At 32.7% G+C, this 12057-nt stretch overlaps 1 protein-coding gene across 1 annotated transcript; it reads left to right on the top strand.

Annotated features, from left to right (window-relative positions):
- Nucleotides 1-3672: 3672 nt before the first annotated feature.
- On the top strand, nucleotides 3673-7042 carry LOC125503721 (SOX domain-containing protein dichaete-like; the record flags this gene model as incomplete). Its single annotated transcript, XM_048664457.1, has 2 exons — nucleotides 3673-3817; nucleotides 6801-7042. Coding segments are annotated over exons 1-2 (310 nt in total), but the record flags the coding sequence as incomplete, so codon positions are not given.
- Between the last annotated feature and the right edge of the window lie 5015 nt (nucleotides 7043-12057).

Below are 12057 nucleotides of genomic sequence, written 5' to 3'. Positions count from 1 at the left end.
ATGCAGCGCAATCTGCGTTTAAATTACCGCGTTGTTTTCGCAAGACAAGGGGAAGGCGGAGTGTTGCGCGGGCTTTTGAAGGAGAGCATAGAACAAGCTCTTGTAGTCCAAGTTAAATATCAATTCAGCGGTAGCGCAAACCGGTTGATTATTCAATTCATCGACTTTACTTGTGTGTTTTGCACTTCGCTTTTTTGTCATATGTAACAATGAGAATGCCAAGTATCTAGTATTACCCGTATGGACTTTTGGTCTTACTTACTTCTTGGTCCCAAAATTGTTTGCAACCAAGAAGGGCGAACAGAAGACCTGATGATAACACATGTACCTGTCATTGAACATGTTTCATTCAAAGTCAGCTTTCATGATTACAAAACCTAACGGGGTTCCCTAATTTGGAAATAAAATGAAGCAATTAATGACAGTTTTTCCTACGAAAACGATATTGTTGTTTTAATATATCTGTTTGATATGCTTATTTGCTTTGATAGCTTTTACGGCTTTTCAAATACAACAATTATTTTGTGATGAAACGAATAAAATTAAAAGTAGGAGCCCTGGCCTTGCTATTCCTTATCTACTGTAAATTTTCCACTAGTATTAAATAGTTTAATTATTGTAATGGTGTTTGTAATAATTAAACTAAATAATGCCGCTTTTGTAAACACAATTGGCTCTTTCGAACTGCTTTATCAGATAAGTACCCAAATTAGAAATCAGCCTTATATAAAAGTTACTATAAAATTATATATAAAATTAATTTGTGCAAAAAATATATTTGCAACAGCGCAAAAATATTTGGGGTGTTTTGTGTGTTCGGCAAAATTTTCAAGCATCATATAAATGGTGTAAAAATTAAGATTACATTTTGCAAGTTATCACTTTGAAGTCCCATAATTCCATAAGGAAGGCAAATCATAAATAAACCGCTCCATTTCGAACATGTTCAAGCTAATAGCTGTGAATAGCTAATATTTAGTTGTCTGTTGCTTTATTTTTTAGTAACTCATTTGCTTAGCCTTTCTTGCTAAAAATAATTAGCCTTATGAATGTCTTCTAAAATGCAGGTAATGGTGGATTAATAGACCCCAGTTAAGTGATGCAAAATTAAGAAAATTTCAGCATTTTTACATGAAGGAAACCTTAAAAGTCAAGAAGATTATTTATAGTATCTAAAGTCATAGATTTGGTACACCTATATTTTTGATAATTTTCCTTATTTAAAATGACGATAAACGCCGAGCCGACGGTATAATTCTAGTTGGTTTCTATAGATATACCATGCTTTGAATTTTAAGATGATTTGTTTCCCATATCTGTGGTCCCATTAAGGCTTCCAAGTGTTTCAAATTTTACATAACCGTTATCCTCTTATTTTGATTATTATTATTTATATTAGTTATGAAATTATTCTAGCATAGACACACTCCTAACTCCAAAAGAAATCGGCAAGTTTTTATTCTCCATAAACCTCCTTTTAAAATGTCCAGAATCTTAACTTACATTGACGTAAGTTTAAGCAAGTAACAGTTTTAATGAACTGATAATTAAGGTAGTAGCGTCGTGATAATCTTCTATTTTCAGTAACAAATAGCAACCTATCTTGGCAAAATTAATGCTAGTTTCTTCAGTTTGATGCAATCTGCACGCTCATAATTATTTACATTAAGCAGTAAATTATTAATTTACAATCAACCGTAAACTAATAATCCCAAGTATATTTCAAAATTAAGACGCTCGAATATTTACTAATTTCCCTGCTCTATCGTTTAGCTGAACTTTCAGACTTTTTGAAAGCCTTACAACTTTTGTTCGACTATTGGAAATACCGGGAAAATAGTTGTTGGATGAGTAGTGATTCGTTAACAGCATAAGCAAAGCCTAGTCCGTTTGACGTCCGGATCAAAATGTGTGCTACTCTTGCGGCAAGGCTTTTATAAGTATAAACTTTTTCATTTAACTTCGGGTTCAGGGAGCATCCTTGCACCATACACCAATGTTGTTACTTGTACATGTCGAACATTCGTACAAAGTAGAATAAACACGCGGCTTTTGGTGCAATATTGTAGCCGAAGTAATATTTTTATTAAATTAAGATTAGCTACAAGTATTAAAATTGACGCTTTCACTAAATTTGGGATTGCTTTTTAACTTCATTAATTTTCAGCGTTACTTTTTTGTACCTAATACATTTTTCTGTTCTCACTTTAACTGTTTCGGATGGTTAAAATTAATTCGAACTAAAATAACTACTGTAAATTGACGTATTCATTTGTGTGTGTATTTTTTCGTTACTTTTTATTTTGATTTATTAGGTTCAACAGATTTACTAATATATATTATATTTTGGCTTACGATAAAGGTAAAAATCACAATTATCCTCAGTTAGCCCTGTTGTGTGCCTAGCAGTTGTAATTGCATATTGCTTTATCAGCTTTTTAGTTCGTGCACTCTTAACATACAAGCCGACATGGTGTTATAAGTTCAATGGCCAGTGAAATCACCAAACCTGAACCTGTTAAATATTTAGTGCGATTTTCGTTCACAATTTCGAATTTGACTTTACCGGTTAATAATTCTACAAGCTATAATATTCCCTACTATTTCTAGGAAATATAACTGTTTATAGGCAGCATTAAATATCCAAATCGTGGCTTAAAATGTTGCCTAATAAACAGTAACATTTTTGTCACTTCTTATTGAGGTGTGTATGTATTTTACGTGGTTACCACTCGTTATGACCCGAAGCAAAAATTTAAGTTTGAGTGAATCACCCGGTATATATTACTTTAACATTGGCAACGGTGTTAGGGAGAAAGTCAGAGATGTGGATACAATTGTATGGAGACAGTGTTGACAAAATTTTTTTTAAATTGGAGTGGACTTCCACAAGAGAGGGGTGGATTTGGGTCTCTGAGGGGAAGCCCGTTAGTTAGTTATTGAACTAAATTTTACTATAACAACAATAATTGTCTGGAATTTTCCATACGTATTAATAGTATATGTTTTAGCTAATTTTTATCAAAGCAAAATCTTTTCAACTACAGAATTTAATTATCATTTTTGTTATTATTATTACAGTTATAATAATTGGTATTAGGATCAAGTCTCTGTTTATGCGATATGTTGGAAGGTTGATAGGTTTTTTTCCAACGAATGTCGGGTGAAAGGTAAAAATAGGCAAGGCAGACTCACTGTATATACAGGGTGTTCGCATAATTCGCAGTGGCAATAGTTCATAAGAAAATGGCGAGCAGAAAGAAAGACACATTTACAATATCTTGTATGTTGATTAATTTTTAGTCTTTGATTTTTCATTGAAAAAAAGGTCCCCTATTCAATACACGGTTATCGATTTTAAGCTAAGTTCAAAAACCATAAAACCATAAACCATAAACCGGAACTCCAAACTACCGAAATATCAATTTTTTTCTGCTCGACACTAATAAGCAGGAATATGAACAAACGAATAATAAATAGGCAACACTGGAAAGCAAATACGTAGGGAGTCAAATTTTTTGAAAAAGGGGTAGATTTACCCCGTTCGGGTTAGCATTGACAACATTGGCATCGAGAAATGACATAGTTGGCACTAAAACCTACGATTAATTTGTTCACGTATACAGAGTACCTGTTATTCACGGAACACACAGCTTTTGCTCTTATCAAGTAGTGCGTATCAGTTTCCAGAAAGCGCGCGCGTAGCTATAAAGAATTAACTAGAGTGTGTTATAAGTTATATAGCGAGTATGAAAAACATACTTGACCAGTTTGTGCTCGATTGGGACGTGGATTTCATTAACTCGTTCAACGATGGGTAAGTTTATCACGTTTTATAGTAATTAATCTTTGCTATGAAAATTAGTGGGGATTAAAGCTCTAATGAATATATAAATTGTAAACGTTTAATATTTCATTGTTTCGATTCGTGTATTTGATGAGTCACAGAAAACACGTGCTGGATTTACCTTTTTATTCAACAGAAAAGAACTGTGTCGCATTGTTTTTAAATTGTCTTATTTGATACGTATGTATATATATTTTTAATGCAGCTATTTGAGAAATGGCCTACAACAATTGACCATAGAAAAGTATTAATGAAAATTTAGAATATAATTTCGGTAATATTATGAACGTGTGTTTATTTGAGTGGTTCATCAGTTTCAATATGAAATTTATACGAACTAGTAAATATCAATGTCTAAAATGTGCTTATCATTATTGAGATCTTGCAATTGAAAAATAGCAGAAATGTTAACCACATGGCTCAAAACAATTTTGGTTGGTTAGTGTGTTAATAGTAAAATACACTCAAATGTTCGTTTTTAAAAAAAATTGTAAACAGTAAGAAAATGTGTTTAACTGTGTGAATTTTAAGTTGATCTACACATTTAGTATTTACATTACACATACCTACCTATATTATTTACAAGCGCTAACACGATTTTAATGGCGTTAGTAGATATAACAATGCTTTGCTTTCTATTATAAGTAACGTTGGTAAACTACAATACATTTTGAATACCCATATTTGGTTACATGTGTAACATTAATTTGCTGTAAGTGAACATGAAAGAACGCAATGAGCACCAGGCATTTTTGCTAATTGCTTAATAGTTTTATATTTGGCGCTCATAAGCTATTTATATCAGTATAAAGTTTTGAACAATGTTCTTTTGTCAATTTTATTCAAACCCGTGTCTAATTAAATTAGTGTTTGCAAGTGGATTTACCCTTTTTTGCTTTGTTTTCACTCCCTTTTGCATGGCGAATTCAAACCGAATTTTAAACAGCAAACTTCTGAAACTACAATTTCAGTGGCTTGTGGTATTTATTTACTGATATATGTTATCAGTATATATATAAATATTTGTTATGAAAAAATCAACACTGGCCAATGTAAAATGCAAAACTAGTGGCATATAAAAGAGACGGATTTTTATTGAACTCAAATGATGCAAATCTGATCAGTTATTAAGAGAGAGAGAAATATGTCGTGTTTATCACGTTTACAGCGGACTTAAAGAGAGCAATATATTTAAAAAATAGCCCATTTTACCTTAAATTTAATTAACTTTTACTTAACTTAATAATAGATCGTACATATTACATTTCTACAAGAAACAAGAATATAAAAACATGCTGACATTGGGAAGAAAGTCGGATGATATGCTTTACTGCTAACGTGGTCTAACTGAAGAAGTAAATTACTACGCTTAGGTCTTAAAATTTTCACAAGTGGTTTATGGCTGTTGAACAATGTAATTTCGACAACTTTACAATGCGTAGAAAGCCCACAATTCTCCGAAACCTGGTTAATTACCTCTTGCAATAGACTTACCACCAACTTGTGAATCATAAGCCCAAAGGGAGTTGTCTGGAGGGTCCATTGAAACTGAAACATAATGGTCAAAATAGATGCTCTGGGTTAAATTGGTCAGCGCTTAACATTTAACACCCAGGCTGTAAATTTGTAAACGGAATGTGTTTCTAATTGATTGTGTGGGTAAGAATTTGACTGTAATCCATTAAATATATATATACAGGGTGATTCAAATATACAGGGTGATAAAAATTTTCGAAGATATTAACAGTTTAAAATAGAATTTCAACTTTGTTATTAAACATTATTTTGAAATGGTCCCATGATTGATTAGTAGCCTATTGGAATACTTAAGCATTCGAAAACATAAATTACGATTTTGCTTCAAACTATGAAAATTCAAACCAAAAATAAGCTACCTGACTGTATTAAAGTAATAAGTAATTTTGATTTGTTTTTGAGAGGTTAAAACTTTATCTGGATTTAAGTAACAATCAAGATCAGTAATTAGATTTGATGCTCTTGAGGCCCGTGCTAATAAGCATTGATTTGAAAGTAGCAGTTAAGTGTATTGAAATAATAGGATTTGTTAAATACATGTTGCAAAAATTCACATGAACACACTTCACAAGCAGTTAATATAGTTTTATAAATATTTTTCCAGAGAAAAATTGTTGCGTGTGTCTTGGGGGAAATGAACTATTAAGAATTTTTCACAGACATATTTTCATTATTTGACAGATTTCACCCACACTAGCGGTGGTTTATATTCAAATATTGTTCTGTTTTAATCCACTAATTTAATTTTACTCCGGTTTATAAATCCGTACTTCAAATACAATATATTCATATTTTAAAATCCAATAGCCATTTCTACCTATTATTCTGCGCGCAAATCCCAAATTAAATTTGATGGGTTTTCTTTATAAATTTAAGTCTTTTGATATTCATAAGCAACCCACAAAGGCGTTAAGCCTCAACTGGGAATAAGACAGACGTTATGTTTGCTTTTCATAAAATCGTATTTACACAGCCCCTGTCACTTGCACGGGTGTTATGTTTATTTTCTTGTGTGCTTTAATAAGCGTAGGTTATTCTGCACCGAGTTCTATTACCATTCTACTATTGTTTAAAATCCGTGAGCTTTGTTTACTTGCTTGTCGACATTTTTTTATTATTTAAATGAGCTGGTTGTTAAGTGTTTTTCGAATAGTTATATCTTGAGAATGAGTAATCAGTTCAGTAGTATAACGTTTTTTTAATAAGTGTGAGGCTCTTGTCATTTGGACCTCTCAATATTGAATTTGAATTGAGTTTCTGGGAGTTTTCATTCATGCGTTTTAATAAGATTTCCACAATTTTCGAACAATAAATCAAATACTGTTTAGGAACTTAAAAAAAAACTGGACGTTTGTTTAGATATCTGCTTATCTACTGGTCTGATCAATCAAATTATTAACTAAACTTTTTGGTTTAGGTCGGTCAGTCAAATGTGCGAAGGAGGCTTCAATGCCGCGGAAGGATTCTCCAGAATGGCATCAATGGGAGCCGGTGCCATCGGAATGCATCCAAGTCTTCAAACCCCACAACCTGTTAAAAAACAGGAGGACCATATTAAGCGTCCAATGAACGCTTTTATGGTGTGGTCCAGACTGCAAAGGAGGAAAATTGCACAGGACAATCCAAAGATGCATAATTCCGAAATCTCCAAACGATTAGGTGAGTCAATATTTAATATTGGTTCACGAGGAAAATATCGAGGATAGGTGTTTAGTCAACATTCATTAGTTTATACAGGGTGATTCAAAATTGGCGTCATTCCTTTTAAGGGTAGATACCCTATATAGGGGCTCACTTAGAATGGACGAAAAAAATACGAACATCTTATTTTTCCAAAATTTTAAGAAGATATTAACAGTTGAAGATCGAATTTCAATTTTGTTATTAAGCATTATTTTGAAAAGGTTCCACGTTTGATTGGTATGTTATTGTATGTATGTTCCACGTTTGATTGGAATACTTTAGTATTCTAAAAGAAAAATTACGACCTTTTTGTCAAATTACGAAAATTTTTCATATTAAAAAAGTACCTCCTAAAATTTTTTGATGAAAAGTCAAGGCGGCGATGATGTTTTTGTCATTAACAAATAGTTACAGGTAGACAGCCTTTGTCAATGCCTAATAACAAGCATTTGTCAAACTTTGGCTTATTTTGAAGCTCCTTTCACAAAATGTAAACCAACAGTGAATTTGCGAATATGCGATTAGTTATGGGAAAATGTCACAGTAACATAGCAGAAGCTGTAAGAACTTACACCAACAAAGAGCTATACACTAGACGAGTGGCCCGAAATGGACGCAGATAGTGGACAATCTAAAGGTGCTCGGTTTCCAGACCTAGAAGAACAGGTATTGGAGATTATTGCAGCTGAGCCTTCCAGGAGTACTTGAAGTATTGCACAACAACTGCACTTTCTCGATACACCGGATACTTAATTGTCCCGATAGCTCCCCCGAGGACGTGCCTAAATTCCTACCATGTATGTAATATGCACAGGACACCAGAATACATTAAATCTCTGATCTTCCGAACACGGGTTCAAATTAAGCAGCAGTTAATTAACCGAACACGAGAAGCTGCTCAAAATATGAGCCCAGAGCTCAAAGTGACACAAAGAAGTTTGGAGTGAAACGGGCAGGACTTCTTGCTCTTGGGGACACTTATGTTTTAACAACAAAATTGTAGTTTATTTGATAACTAATAGTGATCAATGATACATAACCTTAAACAGGTGGTTTTGGATGGCCCTTGTGACCTATCTAGGTATATCACTCATTTGCCACTCAAGGTGACACCGTTATCCTAACCTTAACGTATGTTATTGTCTCTGCTTCAAGTTTATCGATGGTCACCGGAGTTTTTAATAATTACGAAGGAACAGGTATTTATGTAATGTTAATTATGCAGATTACCTTGAAAAACATTGTTGTCATTCTTCTGATCTAAGTTTTTTGCAAATATCCCAGTTTTTAATAACATTTAATCCCGAGACACATCCAGACAACACCTCGAGAGGAGTGACGCCAATTTTGAATCACCCTGTATACGTAATAACGACATAGCTAAACACTGACCTCGCATCAAAAGTATGTTTTGAGAGAAGGTTTAGGGTGGTTAAAGAAAAGGGTTATACGAGTCTGCAGTTATCACCCTGTTTTTGGTTTTTTTTATTTTAAGTGGTTGGGATTATAATGTTTGAGTTGTAGTTAATTGATTGTAATGTACAGAGTGTACGCTTTTGTAGGGTCTCTCCGAATTGCTACTACTATCAAAAAAGTTACATAAGTGCCATATGCTCAATTTGAAAAATTTCGTCCGCTTAAAAAATTGCTGAAAAACACGTACAATTTCAAATTGACTGTTTATTGTCATAGTTAAAATAGATACGAAAAGTGTTAATAAGCGAACATATCTGTCGCTTAAAGAATAAGTATAAACCGTAAGCTTTGTTAAACCAAAAAATTCAATTTTTTTTAGTCCGTAAAAGGAAAGTTAATATTCTAGAAACTGAGAGATGTCAACATTTTATCTGGCCAGGCATTAAACAATATATTTTAACAGACAAAGAGTTAAAGGAAATACTTGTCACAAGCAAGTAACATAAAACACTAAAAAAACTTTCAAACAAAACCAAAATAGATCACTGTAGCAAAATAATGAGAATTACACATACCTACCTAAAACCGAAAGTAAAATGAGTTTAATTATCGAAAAATTAAAGAATTCAATGTAATCAGCGAGGACGTCGACAACATGGAAGAACACCAGATGAAAATACGGAACACGAGAACACTAATAAAATGCAAACTTCTTAATTTTATTCGTGAATATGTGAGGTTCAAAGTGTAAATGACATAATACATTTGTAGGTTTTATGCAGGGCATTTACCTGAAACGACTGACCACTTTAAACTCGTTTCAAATATTATTCAATTATCTAATTAAATTCCGCAATTTTTGTACATTTTACAGGTTAAAGTGTCTTAGTTGAATTAAATTCAAATCGTACTCAACATCAAATAAGCCGGAATTGAAATATCTACAAACTCTTAAGGTTTGATTGTTATATGTTAGAGTTGGCACCTTCGACCAGACACAATAAATTAACTGAGTTTACAGCTGCTCTAGCTAGTTTATCATCTGCGGAAGATTAAAACTGAGTTTTTCCAAAAATGGTATCATTGCAGGAAAGAAGATTAATTGTGAATTTAGATCTTCTTTGTTCATCCGAAAAGTTTTGACCAAAGAGTGAAATTCAATTAAGTATTTTGTTTTATAATTTTACTTCCTGCAGTTTGTTTAGTACCTACCGAAGTTCTTTTCTTTCAAGTGTGAATCAAGACTATTTTCCGAAAAAACTATTCTAAACTACCCTGTTATTTCACCTATCAGTGCAAATAAACAACAGGACATGATTTTACAACTTTTTATTAGGCTTATAGTCATTGCTATTTGTTTTTTTATCGATGCAATTTTCCCTCACATGATAAAATAAGAGCAGTTTAATTTAATAATTATCGGTTTTGCCTCAATTATCATAAAACATCTCGTAAATTTATTTCGAACTTATTACTACTTTTCTATAATAAGATTCTTTCCTGTACTTCTTCTCTGCTTTAACAGTATTTAAAATCAGAAATTGTTTTACGAATAAAACCCCGTTACTTTGCATCCTCAGCAAAGCCTCACAACCGCACAATAGTGATTGTGTGCCGGAGTAAAATAAAGCAATCAGAAGAGACAATCTCTTAGAAATTATGTAACTTGAAGTATCTATTGCGAAGAGAGAGGACAATGTAAGATGAACAAAGCCACCTAAAGAGACATCTCTTGGGCCATTGTTCCGATTGAATCTGATTGTTCTCCACAAAAGAACAGTTTGAACTGCAAACCTATAGCTAAAATGAAATGTTTGCGATTAACTAAGTTGTCTATTATTTCAAACACAAAAGTTCAACTTCAATTATATCACAATTGAACTTTTGATTGTTGCTTTTTTTAAAACTTTTTCTCGATTTACGGAAGCGCTGCTATAAAACTTATTTTTCTCATGCTAAGTGGTCAAAACCAACAACTGAAAATATTTTTCACCTACATCGATCATCTTCCAGTCTATAGGAACTCAAAAGTAAACAAAGGGTTATCATGTGGCGCCCTTCGACAAACAAAAATATTTGACTTCTAGTTACCTGAATAAAAAGGTCTAATATTTTAGGAAAGCAGTAATAATGACCCAAAACGAAGCATTTGCTCTTGCACAGTAGTTAACATCCTACTGATAATTTGCTGACAATGCTGGAAGTATATTGTAGACTGGCTACTCGTTACAGCTAAGCTAGTTTTTTCACTGTGGAGGAAGTCGATCTATATTTATTTAGAATTATTCCTACGGGTTCAGTCTGTTAATTAGTCAAGTAACTAGTTATCAATAAGAAGCTGTTTAACTGCGTTAAAATCTTTAATGAATGGACCCCTTATTTTTATGCAACTAGACCCGGAATGGTATAATTTCGAGCGAGAAACTAGAAAACGCTTCTTTAAGAATTACTGAGTATTCCATAAGAAAACTGATTTTGCTGTATTTTTGAAATACATAGTACAAGTAGTGTAGCTAAATGGTTTATTATTGAAAAGCCAAGCTTATAAATAACAAACTAAACAAATAAATAAACTTTATTGATAAAATAGCGTTTCCCGGTGGCAAAGTGGACACTAACCGTATCAGCGGTGTTCGGGGACTTCATATAAAAATAACAATTAATAATTATACAACATAAAGTGCCCTATAAATATATAACACTACGCAAAATTATAGCAAATCAACGAAAACATTAAGGAAATTATGACCCCTGACCAACCGTAATATTGTAATTACTACTTCAAATAATATTTGTTCTCGCTTTCATTAAACTTCTGAACTTGTTTAGCGTTATTAGTTCTATTCTTTTTGTTTTGTTAAAACTACAATGAAGCAATTATAGCATTAGCAGTGAGAGTACAAGTATGTTCCATCATTTTGCAAAAACGTACATATTTGCTTTTTTTTCCATGTAATAGTGAGGTACCCTCCGCCCGATGCCAAAAAATAGATTTGTTACATAATTGGTTTGTTTGTGTTTCGTATAGAAAAATAGGTCACCAAATATACGTCAGAAGAAGTTAGGTTGTTAAGGCAAAATGAAAAACTTAGAAAACCATGTAAAACCTTAAAAAGGAAACCTACGCTTAAATCTACTCACTCCAGACCGACACAAACATTGCATCATTTGCATGACAGCTCAAACTAACCAATATTATAATAAGGCATGCATTCTTGCATGTTTTCAACAGCTACTAATAAAGAATAACCTGACTAACACAAGCATGTGCATGATAGTTAAGGMWACTAACCAWGACTAACTSAAACTAACCAAGATTAAAATAAGGCATGCAATCTTGCATGTTTTCAACACCTACTAATAAAGATTAACCTGACTAACACAATCATGTGCATGATAGTTAAGGCTACTAACCAAGACCAACTCAAACTAACCAAGATTAAAATAAGACATGCATTCTTGCATGTTTTCAACAGCTACTAATAAAGACTAACCTGACTAACACAAGCATGTGCATGATAGTTAAGGCTACTAACCAAGACTAACTCAAACTAACCAAGATTAAAATAAGGCAT

The sequence above is a fragment of the Dendroctonus ponderosae genome, unplaced genomic scaffold (assembly GCF_020466585.1).
Source record: "Dendroctonus ponderosae isolate FM_Combo_2020 unplaced genomic scaffold, Dpon_F_20191213v2 Dpon_F_20191213_269, whole genome shotgun sequence".
Lineage (NCBI taxonomy): Eukaryota > Metazoa > Arthropoda > Insecta > Coleoptera > Curculionidae > Dendroctonus > Dendroctonus ponderosae.
The sequence above is the reverse complement of the archived record's forward strand: the minus strand, read 5'-3'. Positions and strand labels throughout refer to the sequence as shown.